At 32.7% G+C, this 19767-nt stretch overlaps 2 protein-coding genes across 2 annotated transcripts; one reads left to right on the forward strand and one right to left on the reverse strand.

Moving 5' to 3' along the window:
• Window positions 1–4070: 4070 nt before the first annotated feature.
• On the forward strand, window positions 4071–4955 carry LOC132275332 (leucine-rich repeat extensin-like protein 1). Its single transcript, XM_059776797.1, has one exon. The coding sequence runs from the start codon at window positions 4242–4244 to the stop codon at window positions 4749–4751; it is 510 nt and encodes a 169-aa protein (XP_059632780.1). The 5' UTR covers window positions 4071–4241; the 3' UTR covers window positions 4752–4955.
• A 3433-nt stretch (window positions 4956–8388) lies between these two features.
• On the reverse strand, window positions 8389–9845 carry LOC132275333 (GATA transcription factor 16-like). The gene is made up of 3 exons (XM_059776798.1): window positions 9419–9845; window positions 9142–9273; window positions 8389–9027 (listed from the first exon to the last, which is right to left on the reverse strand). The coding sequence occupies exons 1-3, from the start codon at window positions 9437–9439 to the stop codon at window positions 8704–8706; spliced, it is 477 nt and encodes a 158-aa protein (XP_059632781.1). The 5' UTR covers window positions 9440–9845; the 3' UTR covers window positions 8389–8703.
• Between the last annotated feature and the right edge of the window lie 9922 nt (window positions 9846–19767).

Below are 19767 nucleotides of genomic sequence, written 5' to 3' on the forward strand. Positions count from 1 at the left end.
TAACATGACTGTAATTTAGTTTAAGTTGCTGAACTTAAGTTGCACTCCTTATGCAATGTTGGTGAGAGATTTTACTTAATGTATAATAACATATTATTAATTTTTCGTATCAACATTAGAACCTTTCGAGAAAAAAAGTTATCAACGTCAGAACAGAAAACGAGACACATCTTCATACATCAGAATGCTAAGAAATTGTTAATGAAAATTGAGAACGCATATGAGTAGTTTCGAAGGCTAATAGACCTTATGTTTCAAGAAATTATTATATGATCCGAGATTCCATGATCTTTGTCAATCCCAACTCGACATGCAAAAAAATATGTAAGCTTCATGATTTTTTACTTGCATGTCACGTTGTGATTTATCAAGACTGTATTTTCAAATCATATAAAAATTTATCTCATGTCTCATCCTGTTCGGAAAAGCTCACCTGGTAATGAGTTGAATGATGCTTACGACTCGACCACTCACAAGTGTGACCGATTTTCACTAATTCAAAATTACTCCGGATTAATTATTGTGCTTGTTGCATTGACATGTGAAAATTTTCAGATTTATCTAAAATTAACCTGCTGGTAAATTGGGTTCCACCTTGAGAATTTGTGAGGACTTCTTATGAGAACACCCCCAAAATCATAAATTTGTTAAAAGAAAGCAAAATACAATGATTAGATTTACTAATTAGAAGATCAATTAAGTTGAATTAAGGTCCCTAATACGTGGTCCGTGGAGTGAGAATGATTGAAGTGCTTGACAAAATTCCTCTTAGTAGAATCTTCACTGCGGTCCACAACATGCGAATGGCACACAACAAACAAACAATGATTTTGTCCGACTCATAGGTTTGGTGTCCTGGGTCCCACTACCCTCTACATATACACAAAGCAATGCGGTGATGGTCCATGGCTAATAAGTGACCCTATGGAATTAGGGTCGTTTTGCTTATACAGGTTATCTAAAACCAAACAAGTCACCATCCTTTCCCGTGTGAATGATCACAAGGGCTTGAGCCTCAATTAGATACACAAAAAAACACACGAGAGCCGTCGCGGTGTCATGGCTTGTTTGTGGTCGGTGTAAGCTGATGAATCCGTCACTTCATGGAGATATACAATAATATCGAATCATTGAAAAATATTACAAATCAAATAATATGTCACATATTGTACAATACAGTGAATCATGCACACAAATATATATATATATATATATATATATATATATTTATTTATTTATTTATTTCTGATTTTCTTGCCTCCAAAAATAAAACTAAAAAACTAAACGTGAAATACCAAATATAAAAAAGGAAAAATTCTGAAAATTGTTGGAGTTTGATAATCGATTCTCTACTCTTCTTTAAGTTTATAGGACAACTGGTAATCTAACATCCTATCAAAATTTTGTTTCAAAAAAATTTAATTTTATTTGGTCCGTTTTGTTAACCACGTACAGGTAGGCATGAAGCTTGGAACCTGATTATATCAGGGTGAAATGTAAAAAAGATAAGGACAATTTGTCAGTTTGAATATTGAAATACTTAAAATGCTTGATAAAATAAAAATAAAAATACTTATTTTTTTTTTTTTTTATGTCTAAGGGAATTTGGAGGGTTTAATAATAATAATAATAATATAAAAATAAAATAAAATAAAATTGTCAAAATTGACATGACATTATGAGGCAATTTGGACATTACAAGGGTGTTTTTTTGCACAATTTTTATATACAAAATTTTTTTTTCCCTAATTTTTTGGAAATTTTTTTTTAGTATAAGTAAAAATATAATATATAGTATATATAGTATAAAATGTATACTTGGCCCCCTTAAGAAAAAAAAATTATTTCTTTAATTAGAATTTAACAAAAGATAGTTTATATAGTGGTTTAATTAACGACTATAGAATCTCAATAAAAATTAATTCACATAAAAATTTAATGGGTCTATCTTAAAGTTTCAACTCAAATACCGTTTTTTCCATAATGTGACAAACACAATTCTTTCCATAACCTTATTATTCTAAAATTTCATCTCATACATGATTGTTTCCATCACTTTTTCTTCTTTTTTTTTCTTTTTATTCATTTTTATTGAAATGCTTTTATAAGAATTTTATAAGAAATTAATTTTTACAAAATCAAGAACAAAAATTTCATTTGAAGTTTTGAATATCAACAAAAATCGATGATTTAAGAATCTAAATTTTTATTTTATTAATTTGTTTGTGTTTTTTTTTTATCATTGTTATTGTTTTGTTAAATTTTCAATTGTTACATTTTTTTAAAAGTTATTTTTGTTTTTTTTTTTCCTTTTCGGTAAATAAAGAGAGTTATTTAATTGAATTTTTTTATAATTTTAGCATAAATTTTATTTGTGTTTGTTCAGAAAGTCTGATAAAAAATTTCTTTAAATAACTAGTTTTTTTTTATTTAAATAAATTGAGAAAAGTTTAAATAGATATATTTTTGTATGAATATAATAAATAATAAAATATTTTTAATATATATATTTTTTTTTCAAAGTTCTAGTTAGGTAATGTTGTTTATAATTTTGGCTCCCCCAACCTCAAAATTCTAGCTCCGCCCCTGATTGGGTCCATTCTCTAACACAAACATTTGGAACGATTAGTAACCCAGTAGGAAGGTTTATGAATTGAGCCATTGTAGATAAAAATGACTAATTCAGTGTATGAATTTTTTGTCATTGTGAGTTTTGAGAAGGGATACTGTCATATAGAGAGACTCTTTTTTATTTTAAATCTGTAATTTTTAAGTAACAACGGAGCAACTTTATTACTGTGTCAAAACTCACTCTTGCTTGAGCCAACTGTCGCATGTGTAATTATAAAAGAAGAATGTAGTTGCGTTTGGTATATTCCATTTGGGCTCGGCTCCTCTGCGTTCTACCTTTAGTCCGCTTTTGTCCTCTGTGCCATCGAGCGGTGGACATGCAGCCACGTCAGGTAGAGTTTGATCTCCCCCAAAAAAAGAAAAAAAACAGAAAACTTTTATGGAAAATGCACCAGTTTTGTTTGCAAAAAGGAAGAATATACATCTTAATGGCGAGATTACCCTTCGGATCATCTCTCCCCCCTCCTCTCTCTCCCTCTCTCACACTACTGTCCAGTTCTTTATCTTATTCAAATTTTGCTTTAAGGATTTCAAAAACCTAATATTTCTTTCTCTCTTTAATTTTTTTTCTCCTTTTCATCCTTTTCTGAATTTTTTATCCTATTTTTTTTTTCCTTCAAAACCCTAAATTTCAGAACTCTTTATTAGTGTTCATGATTTTTGGATTTATATGTATATATAAAGACAGGTGTGGAAGTATTTGGTACATGGTTCGCAATCTCTAATTTTTTTTCTTCTTTTCATCCTTTTCTGAATTTTTTATCCTATTTTTTTTTGTCTTTCAAAACCCTAAATTTCAGAACTCTTTATTAGTGTTCATGATTTTTGGATTTATATGTGTATATAAAGACGGGTGTGGAAGTATTTGGTACATGGTTCGCAATCACGATTGCGGTATAACGAATTCGAACAAAATCAATATAAACTGACCGAGACAGATAACATATCAAACCTAAAAAAGAGTCACGTATCACTCGAAATATGACGTATCTAACGATGCAGCAAATCATGATCTAGTGAGAGACTAAAGATAGAAACGTATGGCCCTTAATATGCTCCCCAAAAAAAAATATTTGAGTTATGTTTTGCTACTCAATGTCTAGAATCCAATTTTATTTTCATAAATTTGATTAGTATATATGCTAAGAATTAGTTTTTAGATAGAATAAAGTACTAGTTGTAAGACATAAATCAAATCAAACTTTTTAAACTCAAATCCAATTTGAACTCTTGAGTTGGGTTAGCTTAAGTTGAAGATTAGACCAGCTTAAATTAAAGTTTTATGCTGTGAATCAAGCCTAAACTTCCTCATCAATTGAACTTTCTCACTGAGTTTTCATATGTCGGTTTTTACAGGGCCTAAAACTACTATGCCAACCACTCTCTTTTTCGTATTTACCGTTGATTGTTCATCATTGAAAAGGTATGGTGTAGCACCAAAGATAAGACCCCTTACTAGTACTATGCCCCGAGCCACCACTACTGCTCCTTTCTCTCTCCTCTCTCTCTCTCATCAGTAGTACACAGTAGCTTCTGTTCTCTTTACTTTCCTCATACCCAACTCTCAGTTTTCCTCCAATTTCTCAATCCCCATCCACATTTTCTCGGAAATGAAGACAATTATCTCCAAAGGGAAGCCCTCTTCTGTGATTCTTACTCTTCTGATAATTTTATTATCACCAAACGCGTCACAATCCACTTCAAATTCATGGGTCGGATCCAAGTACCAGATCGAATGCACAATGTGCTCCTCCTGCGACAACCCATGTAACCCCTCCCCTCCACCACCCTCTCCGCCGCCACCGTCGGTACCAAAATCCCCCAATTGTCCTCCGCCGCCTTCTCCGCCAAGCTCAGGGGGGGCGTACTACTACTCCCCGCCGCCACCATCTCAGCCCACCTACACTAACGCGCCGCCTCCGCCGAGTGGTTTCATCGGCGGCGGTTACTATCCTCCTGCGTACAACAATTATCATACGCCACCTCCGAACCCGATTGTTCCCTACTTCCCATTTTACTATCATGTCCCACCACCTGGTGTACGCTCTGCCTCTGTTCAATTGACAAGTTCTCTAGCTTACACGATTGCTCTGTCTTTCGTTTCTCTCTACTTATTTTGAAGCAAAGATCGAAAACTCAGTTGGAATAAGGTGGCAGATTTGCAGATCTACAAGCTTGATGGTGAGAGAAAGTGATGGTCTTGAGAATTTTCTGATCTCAGAAAAATACACACAATCCTGATGCATAGAATAAGACACTACTCTGTGGAAGATGAAAGCAAGAATGATAATGAGGACTGAACTCAAGTAATCTTTTTCTCTCTAGCTGTCTGTAGTATTCTGTAATTTGTTGACAATTTATGCCTTTTTTAAAAAATTTCTATCTATTGCTTAATATTTGTATAATTGTAAGGAAATTAGTCATTTTTGCTTTCAATTATGAAATGTGGAAAAAAGTTTTAAAAAAAATTGTCTTTCTATTGATCATAAATTTCCTCTACCTTTTCTGTCTATTGCTTAATATTTGTATAATTGTAAGGAAATTAGTCATTTTGCTTTCAATTATGAAATGTTGAAAAAATAAAAAATAAAATAATTGTCTTGATCATAAATTTCCTCTAACTTTTACCTAGTGGAAGATTCAGATGTTCTTGTCCAAGTGGGTGAGTGTAATTTGTGAGGCCCATTGAAAAAAAAAAAGTAATACATACACACACACATATATATATATGAGATAGATATGATGTAAATGTTATGTATGGTTGTTGATTAATTAATGCTAATTATTTCATATTAGCTGAGTAGTAGCAATTGAGTTGCTGGTGTTTTTAAGAGTGATTTGGGTATATTTTCTTATGGGGTTTCTAGAACTTGTGTGGTAAGAGCATTGAATTGGGAATGGTACTGCTTATAAATGTTGTATATCTGAAAAATATAAATTCAGTGACATAAACACAGTTGAACATCTAATTCAAAAGAGTGTGATTAATACTACTATATCTTCTTGTGGTTCCACATTACAAAAGTTTCAACTTTTTCTCCATTGTGGACCAAAAGTTTCCACTGTTTTGAGATGCTTCTCCTAGGCTCTCTGCATTATTAAAAGTCTTTTTTTTTTTTTTTAATTTTTTCTTTTCTTTTTCTTTTTTGGATCTTTTCATAGATCCTCTGCAATTCAGGTGCAGCTCCTACCTTCCATTATGTACTTGAGGGACTACGAAGCCTGTATTATTTGGTCAAAAAGGTATATCTTGTAGATACATACACACGTATGGTAGAAATATGGTTTAAAAGTTTAATCATGCTAGGATCTAATTGACTGCTGCAACCGACAGCTCTAGAGTACAAATCTTAATCACTAGCTTAATGCCAAGGCTTTCACCTCATACGTTGCGGTTGGATTCAAATTTCCATGGGGATTAATGTCCAAAAACTTTGCGTCACAACCCGGTCCATGTGTATATATCTCACCCTTGGAGTTGGAACCCGCATTTTTGTTGGTATCCGAAAATTAGGTGTGACAAAATTTAACACGATCCGTCAGCACGACTCAAACACAACACGAGTTAAATAGATTCGGGTTAACCTTAAACGAGTTCAGATCGTAAACGGATCGACACGATTAACTAGTTTAATTAATCGTGTCATTTTTGAGTTGAGTGGATCAACCCATGTAACTTATTAAGATCTGTTTAATTATACATGTCATAAACAAATTTCTATTAAGTTTTAAAATAACTATTTAAACTTATATCTTACTTTTCTTCTATTTAATGTTTGATTGAATATTATTAATAATTTAAATAATAAAATATTATTTTATTAAATGTGTAACTTGTTTAATAAATAAGTTAAGTTAGTGTTGAGGGTTCCTGACACTTATATATAATTTATTTTTGACTTGATATATGGCATGGTCATGACTTAGTTCTTGTCATATATTTATTTGAGATCAATTAAACAACTTTGAAAGATTGTTAAACGAATGGTATTCGGGTTAAGTTGTTTAGTAGAATATATTTAAATCGACACGACACGATTATAATTTATGAACACGAATTGCTACCTCTGTTACGGATCGAATTTGATACAGTCAGTTAGACACTCTTTACATTGTGTAGATATTGTTTACTCAAGTTTTTTAAAATCACGTCTATAAAGTTAAAGAGATGTGTACACGTGTAAGTGTCAATAAACTCTTTCATAAACGATGTGGGATGCCAACGCATAATGGAGAGAGACAGAGACACGGGATTGTGGATGATAAGCTGGATGCTGTGAATTCAGGCCTATCAAGTTGAAGACACACTTTCACAAGGTAAAGGTGTGTGTGGAATGAAACCCAATAATGGAGAGACACTTGGGACATGTGGTTGTGGATGATAAGCTGGATGCTGTGTTTTGTCACAGAGCTGGGTCCACTCAATTTGGCAAAAAGGATTAAATATGAGACAACAATTTTTTGTCTTTTGTTTGGTCTTAAAAGACTTTGTTGAAGGGTAAATCAGAAATTAAATCAATTTTATAGAATTACTGTTGCTACTTATAATTTTGATAAACTAACTAGGTAAATTATAATCAATTGAAAGACTTTTGGTTTCATTCTCATTATTATTTTCAGTAATAAATTACATGTCTAATTTGAAATGAGATGGTAAGATAATACATGTCTAATTGGGCCCAGATATGTTAGGCTCCATATTGGGTGTTTTAGGTGGCCCAAGATTTCAATCAAACACTTCCAAAAGCTTAAATGAATTTGGTTCTTACACTACATCCTAATTGCTTCTAAGAAGTTCTTTATGACAAGAAGCTAATGATTTGGTGCTTTTAAACTCCTCATAACAAATTATTACATGGTGTAATTCAACACTTAAACAAAAAAATAATTAAGTTGAAATCTATTTAGATACATGTCGGCTAGGAGTAGTGATTGGCTCAATAATTTCTCAATATAGTCCGACTAATCACAACCTATAAATTTGTACCTTTCTTTACATATTAATTTGGTTTTTTTTTTTTAATTTTTTTAAGTAGTATTGTAGTAAAAGGAAAGAAAACAAGAACCAAGTACCTCCCACAAAATTACCGAAAACCCACTGAATTTACCTGGCTTAAAAAAACATGGAACACTACCTTATTTTAACCAAAAGGGAATGATGGAGGAAAAGGATGACGAGAATAACTTTTACCTCTTTTAGATTTGAGGGAATTGAAAGCATAAGGACCTCATCTTATATCTGTTTCGAGGGAATTGAAAGCACAAAGATCTCATCTTATATCTGTTTTTCTTTTTTGTTAAAAAAACCAAAAAAAAAAAAAAGGAAGAAAAAAAAAAAAAAAAAAAAGTGGAATAGCATGACCTTTTTATTGGTGTATTGACTTTTCTTTCTAAAGTGGGAATATTTAAAAGGAAATAATAAGAGTGGATGCTTATTAGTTGTTTAGCTCTTGTTTTTTTAAAACAAATAAATTCTAATCGACCTATCAATTTCCTAAGAAAAACATTATAAGTAAAATGTACTCTTCTTTTTCTAAAATGTATGCTGAAATAAAAATGCTAAAAATACTTATAATTTGTAAGTTTAGGCTTCACCATTTCGACAAACTCACTCAATTACACGAATGTGTTTGAATTTGCTCTTGAAACCATATTTATCCTTGCAAGCAATGACCACTTAAAGACAATTACACAAATACATGTTAAAAAAAAAACAAACATAACAAACAAATTGAAAAAGAAAAAAAAACCATATCCTACTGAAAAATAAAGAATTATAATTGATCTCGTATTCTTACATTCCTCTTGCTATTTTTGTCTTTCTTCAAGAGACTCACAATAATAATACTAATAGTTAGAAGACCATAATAATGATAATAATGATAATGAACTAATCCAACACATAACTTAATTCTGAAAGAAGACACAAAATTCACTCAGAAAAAGGCATAGGCACTGGTAGGTAATTTTGAAGAAGTGATGACAACAAATACATAATCGTCATTTTCATTTTTACTAACACTAATCCACTAATAATCTGGATACTAATATTACTAACACTCTCCACTAACTCTAAGCATAGAATGAGCCACAAGAAAGAGCCATCAACAGTACGGCGGCTTGTTCTTCCTCTCCCAGCTTCCTCCTCTGCTTCCCCACCACTTTTGATCTCTGCAACACCACCTCTTTCCCTAACGCCCACAACTTCCCCTTCAACGTATCGCCCAATTTAGGGTTATTTCCATTGCCACTTCTGTGGTGGTGGTGGTGGTGGTGGTGGTGGTTGTTTTTGGCGGCGCTTTTCTTCGATTTCTTCTCCTCTGCAGCTCCTCTGTTCAGACCCAGAAGTGCCCTTCTCTTCTTCCTGCTTCTGATCCCACACGCATTGCACAGTGACTGATACATATACAACACAGATCACATGATCAAAATCAGAACAATATACACAAACATATATATATATATATATATAAACATAGATTTGTGTGGTATTGAAGTTGAATCTGATACCTTGGGACCAGCTGGGCCACCTCTCCAGAGAGGGGTTTTGGTGGTACCACAATCAGCACAGGTCTTCACATTGCTTCCATCTGATGAAACCCTATCTGAGGTTTTGCTACTCATTTCTTCAGATTCTGATCCCTGAAAACAAACAATCAAAATAAAACAAATCAAATCAAACTCTGATCATAACATAATCACGTCTACACATGTAGATTTACATGTATCTACACGTATGTAAGATGGATCAGTGAAAACATAGATAGGAAAGCTCGTGATCACTCACCTTATCACTTGGATCCACCATGTCGATCAACTATTTGGGAGATCTGAAACAAACACGGAATAAATCGATAGCTCGAGTGCTCAAAACAGACACCGAATGACTTGAATAACCCAATCAAACCCTAATAAGAGCAGACTTATTGGGATCAGAACACAGCATACTCAGAGAGATCGAACCAAATCTCTGCCAAAACAACGAAAGACACAGAAAAACAGAGTAAATCAGAGCTATAGAGCACAGTAGACCAAAGTATTTCCTGAATAGAAATGAACAAGAGAAAGAGAGAGAGATTGTTGAAGTGAGCGGCAGTGAAGTGTCTATGAATGAATTTGGACGAGGACTGAACGTAGAGAGAGAAAGAGATGTAGAGAGAGAGTTTTAGAGGGAGAGTGAACCGACAAAGCACCACGGCTAGCCGATCTAGAAAAAGAATCCTTATCAGCGAGTCGGGAAAACCCTAAAAACCGATATTTGAAATGACGAGAATACCCTTGCTTCCTAAATTTTTTGATCCCCGCCAAAACTTTCTCTGAATGGGAAAGGGCGCGATTGAATTATTTTCAGGTGGCAATTTATGGTAATGATACGGTGTTACAGCTACATTTCCAATCACATAGAGTTTATCAATCGCACCGTTTAGTGTGATCATATTGGTAGGCGGTGTAATTGAGATCAATTAATGTTAAGAGAAAGTTTTATCGTATCCGGGTACTTACTATGTGATAAACCAGTCAATAGATTAAATTCGGATCAAAATTTGATTCGATTATTCAGATATGAATGAACAAAAAATCGAACAATCCAATTACAATTCAAATCTAAATCCAAATCCAATAATTCGATTCCTTAACAAATCGGATATGAAATTATGCTGATTCGATCCGATAATAATTCAATCCGATTAAATTTATTTATATATATATATATATATAATAATATTTTATATTATATGTATATAATACTTCTATCAAATTTATATTAGATGTAACAAAATAATAATAATAATAAGTAATCATAATGTTATATATACAATAGTATGGTGTTCTCATCCACATATTAACAAATTTTCTAATATACATATTAATAATGTTAAATATTTATTCTTTAACAAAGGCTAAATAATCTATTTTTTGTTTCCTTCTGTATTTTATTTATTTATTGTTTTCTATCATTGTTTTTTATTCTGTTTTGACACTAATTTTTTTTCTTTTTTTATATATAAAAAAAAAATAAACTTTTATCAAATTAGATTGGATTATTTGATCGAATATTCGTTTATTAACAAATCGGATATGAATTCACTTACAAAAATTTCGTCGGATCAGATCAAGCCAAATGTGTTTCCGAATTCAACCAGTTAACAAGTCTACCATGTGATACTCGGCCAATGGATGATCATTAATTTTCTTGAAAATTTTTTATTTCTCTATTATCAACACAAATAAATTTTTTTTATGATCATTTATTGATCGGAGTATCACATATATGAGATATTCAAGTTGTTCAAAAACTAGTGAAATCATTTTGGGTAAGTTTTTCAATTCATTCATAAATTATTCTAATATGATAATATAATTTTACATTCATTGTCACAAAGAACAATTTTAGCATCCCTTAGAAACTTGCAAGTCTGTGAGTTGGAGTTGGAATAAAAGTATGTAAACAATATTATTATTAGATGAAAAGTGAGACTAATTGTCCATCTTTCTATTTTTAGTTGTCTCATTTCAAAACCCAATGCACTCTATTTTGTTATATTTCCAATTTATCCTTATAATCTTGAAAAGGATAAAAATCATTATGGACCCACCAAGTCAAAGCAAAGTGTAAAATTATGTAATAAAGAAATATTAAAAGTCAATCTCTTAAAAAGTTTGACTTACAATCATGCATGCACATTTAAAATGGGGTAAATTGCAAATGAAAAAAAAAAAAAAAAAAAACCCTCGTAAGTACAAAACTGTGCAAATAACACCTCTGGTTTAGTATAAAAGGTGAGCAAATAAAGATTTCTTGTAACTAAAAAAGACCCTTAAATACTCATATTACCCTTTTGCATTACATAAACTACCACTTATTCATTTTCCTCTCATTTCTATATATAATATATATAATATTCTTATTTAATTGTTTTTTTTTATATATAATAGAGATATTTTCTCTCTCTAAATAATTTTCATTTTCTTAATTTTTTTATTTTTTATTTTCTATCCTCTCTAAAGTCTCTTTCTCTCTACATATAAACGGCTCTTTCTCTCTCTATAATAGATGTTTCTATAATTACAGTATCAATATGATGGGAGTTTTTTGTACTCTCTAACCATAAATACTATATCTACACTTAATATTTAATATAGGACGATGCTTTGACATGGCCCAATGAAATTGCAACAAGTGTCTAAAAATAAATATAAAATTAAGTGCACTGCCCATCTATTTCACCCATCTGTATTTTTTATTTTATTTTATTTTTCCTTCTCAATCTCTTATAGTCTGCCGCCTTCGCCTTCTTCCTCCTCCTCATCACCGACGACTGGACACTGTGGTCGACGACATCCCAAATGCTCACTTTGGCATCGCCGATACTAAAGCACCACCATTAAAGGGCGGTAGCATCACCACCATCGACGGTAGAGGTAGCAAATAGGAATACACATGGTTCAGTTCGGTACAGTTTCTGTCGGAATCGGTCACAACGGTTCCTTAACAATGGAACCAAAATCGTTACATATGGAACCGAACTGTGAATACCATTTTAGTTCGGTTCCACGGTTCCCCAACTATATATTTTTATTCCCCAATAGAGTTCCCATGGAGGTTTTTCTGGCACAAATGACACGAATTAAGGAAATTAGAGGCAAAAATATTGGCCTCATCATATTTATATCATGTGTTGCCGGAGACACACTGTCAAAGATACGCTTCTTATTCTTACTAGTATAAATCTTGTTTCTATTAATATGACATAGTCATGATGATCATCACATATTGATTAATTTTTGTGACGATGGTAATTTTTGGATGATAAATTTAATTAATAATATATATATATATATATATATATATATATATATAATTAAATATATAATCATATATATGTGGGGTTCGGTTCAGTTCCCACGGGTCCGGAACCAAAACCTAACCGTAAAACCACGATTTGACCTGTCAACAGGTCGGATTCAGACCGGATCATGATCAATTCGAACCAAATCCGATAAACAAAATAAATGATCTAGTCCGATCCAACGAATCCTTTCATAATCAATTCATATCCGATATTAACAGTATCAGATGTCCGATCCGATTATATATTATACAAATGCAGTTTGAAGAAATAAAAATCAAACAAAATGATCCAAATATACCAAATATCAACATGTATTTGATCTATGAAATTCATCTGTGAAGGTCATTCCATTGCTGAAAATATGCTTAATTTGGTAAAACAAAGAGAATCAAAGTTAGGGTATTAAAAGAGAGGGAAACAGCTTTTGTAATACATACCAAAAATAACCAAAATGAGAGAACAATTGAGAGGGAAAAAGAAATTGAAAAGTGAAAGAAAAATTATGAAAAAACATAAAAGAAGGAAAATAAGGGCTGGATAGGAGAAAAGGAAGAATACAAGAAAAGTGAGAGAAATAAGTAACAAACAAAAAAAATTACTTCGCAAGCATTCCAACCATGGTTTCGGCAATCCATTGCTAGCTTGCCCTTCCTCTTCCACTTCCGGCAGTCCATCCGCGGCCTCCCCAATTCCCCTTCACTTTCGCCTCTCAGTTTTCATCGTGCCCTAAATTAGGTGATATACAACATATGTATATTGGGAGAGTTCTATTTTGTGAGTAAGAACATCATTATAAGTTACAACTAAACAAATCCAACAGTCATATCTGATATATATATATACATACATACATATATACATATAAAAGTATAATTATTTATAATTTAAATTGAATCGGATCGGATTATTATCGGATCAGATTGGCCTAATCCACATCTGATTTGTTAAATTAATGGGTTATTAGATTCGGATCATTATCGGTTATCAGATTTTTTATTCAATCCATATCCGTTAATCGGTTCGGTTCCATGATTTTTTTGTACATCCCTAGCAGCAACAACATCCACATTCCTATAACAGTCACTACCATCCCCACCCCACAACCACCATCTATGCACGCACATGAGCCAAATTTATATGTTAATCCACTGGAATCATATTTGGCCATCAATTGATGTCAAATGTAACCAAAATCAACCAAAAAAATTAATTTAAAAATGCAACGAATCGAAACCCAAAAGCCACTTATACACGCGCATATACTGTCATGAACCGTGTAAATCCACCATTGCTCCACTCTCCATCTCTTCTTCATCCACGCCTTTTCAATGCCCTAAATTACAGAACCCAAATCCTTCAAAACCCTAGAAAACACCATCTCAACTCCCCTTCAACCTCAACCTCATTTTATTATTCCTCTTTCTTCTGTCCCGTTGCCGTCGTCTTCATCACCGCCTCAATCCCAAATCCCAATTCAAATCCAATCACTGATGCCGAACCCACCTCTCTGTCGGATTCGAAACTCCAAATGGCTATCGATATCAAACCCTTGAACAAAGTTTCATTGTTTGTTAAAAGGTTCTTAAGTTTCTCTGAGTTGGAGTTCAATTGGTTGGTTTACTCTAGTAATAAGGTGGAGTTAGTTATGAAGCTGGACGTGAAGACTAAAGAGAAAGAAGGAAAGAATAAAAGAAAAGAAAAAATATAGATGGGTTATACCCAGAAATAGATGGGGAATGCCCAACTTTTATTTTATATTATTTTTAGACCCTTGTTGCAATTTTATTGGGCCACGTCACTTGCTGCTTCATGACCCAAAATGTTGTAGTTTAGTGAAATATCTATTTAAGTAATTTTAACTTCTAACTATATTTTATTATTATTATATAAAGAATATTAGAGGGCATTTTTGTATATTTACCTATCCCTCTAATAGAAAGTCCTTATTTGCTCACTTTTCAAACTACTTGGGATTTGAACGCCAAGAATATTATTTGCATAGTTTTAAAATCACAAAAGGATTTTTTACACTTTACCCATTTAAAATGATAAGGAAGTCAGTCGAACACTTGGCATTCATGGGTTGGAATTTATAGATGCAAAATTATTGGCTCTCAAGTGTTTGTGCCAAGTAGCATGGTCCTTATTTGATAATGGTTCATTTACATGTTTATTGAATGCATCATTTCCATTAACAACTTGAATTGAATTGATAGTGCTTGGAGGTTTATAACAAAGGATGCCATTCACCTTAATTGCGCGAGTTCCACGTGGAGGCAATAAAATATTGTAACATTCCAGCCATAATAAGGAAATCATACGCATCCCCTCTTGTTTTGTTTTTCAATATTCACTTTTTAAAAAAAAAAAATCTCAAAGTAAACGGATTTTTAATCTTAATAAAATAAATAAATAAATAAACCACTAGCTTGTTTAGTACGGGGATAAGTGAAAACTGAATTTTCAACACTTGTCTTTTTAAAAATAAAAAAAAAATGAAATTTGAGCAATAAAGTAGTTGTGACGTTTGGCAAAAGAATTTAACCACTTTTGGAAGGCATGCATGCAATTCGGTTAGAGTGAGAAGGTGGGTAATAATAACTTTCGTTACCAAACACGTTGGCGGCTGGAAGAAATTGATGGACTGTACCAATACTCGTTCGGTGAAAATAAATATAAATACTAATAAAAAATAAAATTTACTTTTACCACCAGTGCCGTCACATCCCAATCATTTTACATCTGTAATTTAGTTATCCTATCCAAAAAGAAAAAGGAAATTAATTGTATTATAACTCCTGCTGCCCATTAATTTTTCCATGCTGAATATTTTCTGCGTCTTAATTTAAGTGTTGTTTTTTAAGAGTAATAATTTTTAATAGGACATACATTGTTAGCTTGAAAGGTTACTAACTTGTCTTTTAAATTTTGAATATTTAAATTTAAAATATTATTTGAAAATAAAAAAAAACTATTATTTCAGAATAGACAAAAATAAAAAAACATGACACTTATTTTAGTACGAAATATTTAACTTCTTCTAATAATACAAGCTTGAGTCCAATTCATTTTCAATTTTTTATTCTACCCAGAAATATATATAAATATAAGCTCATTTGTGTATAAAAATAAGCGAGTTGTAAATGATTTGATGGGCCTATGCCAATGAATATGCTTCATACTTTTATAAAGTGGATTGACAAAGACACAAAATTTATTGTGGGTTTAAAGTTGTGAACTCTTTTGGAACAATGTAACACCATTTACTTTCCACGCTTATATCATCGACGTGGGCTTGGATGATAAAATATATTAAAAATAACTTAATTGTTTAAATAAATAAAAGGTGTCTTAGCTTGTCACTCACTGTTCTAACATCGTCTATTCACTTTACGTTGTAGTTCAATATCTCTCAAAAAAAAGATAAAAAAAGATAAGGACTGTTTGATACTTTCTTAAAATTTCTTCTCCATTGTTTTTAGTACAGTTTCTTTATTTATTGTTTAGGATGATGATGAGAATAATTTCTTTTAAATTTCAATTACCAATACAAATTGCAAATTATTTAAACTAATTCACCTTCAATTTTTTAGATTCAAGAAACTGTCTGTCATAAAAGCAATACCACATGTTTTTTATTTTATTTTTATTTCAACTTTTAGCAACTCTATTTCATATGTTTGCTCAAGACTTGATCGAGTTCCAATTTTCCAAATGATCACATCTTATCTTCTCTTAAAATAGGATTTCCAAATGGTCGAGTTAGGTATACTAATCTTATTTTCATATCTATTTTCATATGTTTCACAGATCAATTTTACATTGAATATAAATTATTTTTAACAACGTGCATTTACATGTGTAATTTTACTACTATAAGAAAATATGATAAATTCAAAGTAATATTTTTCATCATTAACTCCTAAAATAAAAGAAAAACAATTACAAAAAATCAGGTGCTTGATTTGACCAGTCTAATCAATCTTACTAAAGAAAGAAAAATTAAACCCTCCAAAATTGGAATACATGATAAATCTTACGTTGTCCATATTCCACAACTTCTCCACATGTATATTTACTTTGTTTTTTTCTTTTTCTTTTTTTCTTTTTCCCTCAAATTTTTTTAACATTGAAATGATTCCAATAATTGAATCAAAAGCCATGAGAGCTAATTAAAAGAGTCTTTATATCTCTTCAATCTTTGAATGTAGAAACCATAAATTTGCAATATCCTCATCATGTCTAGCCAATTAGTGATCCAATTTTCATAAAAAAAAAAACCTTAAACACATATAAATATTCATACCCCACTTCGATCTCTCTTTGTCCCTGTAAAATTCTATTTCCTCTTCTTCTAACTCTCTACGTTCTGGTAGAGAGCTTCAAAGTCGACAATGTCGTCTTCGTCATCATCAACATCATCGCCATACACCAGATCAAAACGGCGCGTCGGTGATCTAGAGATGAAAAGAAGGAAAAGGGTGGCCACATACAAGGCCTATGCCATGGAAAGTAAGGTGAAAGCTTCCCTACGTAGCAGCTTTCGTTGGGTGAAGAACAAGTGCTCATCGGTCGTGCATGGACATAATTAGTACATGCATGCATGCATGCTTTTCTCGTTGGACAGAACTGCCCCCTTAATATCATGGTATTTGATTGTGTAATGCATATCTGTTTTCGTCATTTTCACAACATCATTATCTGTCCAATACTTGTGTTGTTAATGAACCATGTCAATCCTGGAACTTCTATGTGCGTGTGGAACATACACATTCTCTTTGTGCATAAAATGAGATTGAGTTGAAATTCATGGAAGATGAAATGGGAGTCGACATACACATTTCTGCGTATGTGTGTGTTTGTGTGTGTGGTTTAAGCTTCAGAAATCACGAGTCTAATACATAACCTAGATAATGGCATTATGGCCTCTAGTGCTTAAGAAGTAATATTGGCATAATGTTTCCATTAGTTGGTTTAGAATAGGAAACAGGATATATATTGAGCAAATACTATTCATTTGAGATGCAAATCTACACCATGAGCTGGTACATACATACATGTGTGTGTGTATATATATATATATATATATATACACAATTAAATCATGGAATGTGATATTTTCTCACATTTCAAAATAGAAGTTTCAGGATTCAAATTCCATTCTATAGCTTAAAATATCTTCTAAAATAGAATTGAATCACCCTTTTGAAAGAAGTCATGAAATCGTGTAATTCTCAGTAAATTTATTTTGTCTAATCATAGCTTTATATAGTTTCTTCTTTCATTTTAAATATTCTCTTAGAGGCGACAAGTCAGTTTCTTGCAAAAAAAAAAAAAAAAAAAAAAAAAAGGTGTTAGGATTGGTGGGCTCAAGCCCACCCCGAAAAAAAAAAATTTTAACCCACCCCCATTAGCAATTTCGGATCCATCATTGCTCATTCAGAGTTTAAAAGATTGTCTTTAGAGTCACCTTACCTTTTTTAATTCCGTATAATTTTATTATGTCAAATCATAGCTTTATATATAGTCTCCTCCTAGCGAATTATTTCAAATATACATTTTAAATCATGAGCAGTATAATACAATAAAAGGGGACGAAATTTTGGATGTCCATGCTATCTTGATACTAAACAGTGAACATATCATATTAGATCATATCTACTTATTTTTGACCTTTTAAAATAACTTTGACAACAAATAATGAAGATAAATTTAAAATAATTAACTTTTCAGATAATGTTGATTTAAACACAACACTCTGAATTCTGAGTTCAAGCACAAGTAATCAGTGCCCATATGAAGACAGCTGCGGTTCCACAATGTCAAATGCCAACAGATATGCCCACCACCTCAAGTAGTCAAGATCTTGTGTACCCAAAGAGGCGGCTACATAGGAGGACTATTACGACCCTATCTTTATTACCAAAATGCCACACAGTCATCTTTCAAGCAACAAAAGGCTCCATTTTATTTGTGGATTTAGTGAGGAAACAAAACAGTGCAGAAGCCATCATTTCCTCTAATTTGATTACCATGGAAAAGAAAATACTTCCTTTCCGCTTTCTTCCCTCGAAAATCAGATAGTGTGAAAGGACAAGGACCAAAAAGATAGATCCTCCATAGTCTGCATTTTCTCACACAATAAAGCCCAAGTAAATGAAGATACTGCCAAGGATACAATCAAAGGGCATTCAATTGAATGAGCATCAGAATTTATTCTTTCAACTTTCCTCAAATTAGGGCTGCAAGTTGGGTTGGCCCAACCCAGCCCAGCCCCAACCCAACCTCAACCCGAATCGGGTTGGGTTGGACCAACCCGAATCGGGTTGGATTGGACCAACCCGAATTGTACTTAACATGGGTTGTGGTCATAACCCGAATCGAATATTTTCGAACAGATTGCGTCGGGTTGACGGGTTGAGTTTTTTTTTAATATATATAATTTTTTTTTTGTGAATATATATATATATATATATTTAGGGCAAATCGATTCGGCCTCCCCAATCGCCGCCTCCAACTCTCTTCTCGTTCCCAACTCTGAACTTGCCTTCTCTCTCTGTCTCACTCTGCAACTGCGAAGTACTAAATCTACAAGAATCAGAATTTCAAAACCTATATATTTCAGTTTATCTATCTGTTGCAATAATCAAAAGTTCAAAACCGAATATTCTCAGTGTTAATTTTATTTATTTATTTTAAAACCCAGATGTGGTTCCTCCAAATCACCACCACCACTCGCCGGAATCTGATGCCAACTGCAAAGCTCCTCCTCCTCCGCCGCCACCCGAAGAAGAAACCGTCAAAGAAATACCCTGCGAAGGTTTCAAAGAGACGGCCGTCCTCTGGCGAAATCGCCGGAGCGAGGGAGAGGAAACCCAGATCTCCAGCGAGGAGGCAGGCGCCATTGCCGGAAAGAAGAAGCAACATCACATTGAGGCCTACTCAGGATCAGACAACCACGACCAGACGGCTCAAGCAGAAGCAACCCAGATCTCCGGCAGAGAGAGAAAGAGAAAGAAGAGAGAGGAGAGAGAAAGGAGAAAAAAAAAAAAAATTTAATTTTGGGCCAACCTGAATATGTCTAGGTTTTAACAAAACCCAACCCGAACATAACCCGATTTGTGAATTGTATGTCCAAATTTCAAAATTTCTGGGTTGGGGCTGGGCTGGGCTGGGCTAACCCGCCCAAGTTGCAGCCCTACCTCAAATGGTATACTCGAATCATCAGAAAGGTGAAGAGCTTTAGATAATATTACACATATTAAATACAGTACACCTCTGG

Source organism: Cornus florida, unplaced genomic scaffold (genome assembly GCF_030987335.1).
Source record: "Cornus florida cultivar Cherokee Brave unplaced genomic scaffold, ASM3098733v1 CherokeeBrave_3.0.0_Hap2_Chr09, whole genome shotgun sequence".
NCBI lineage: Eukaryota > Viridiplantae > Streptophyta > Magnoliopsida > Cornales > Cornaceae > Cornus > Cornus florida.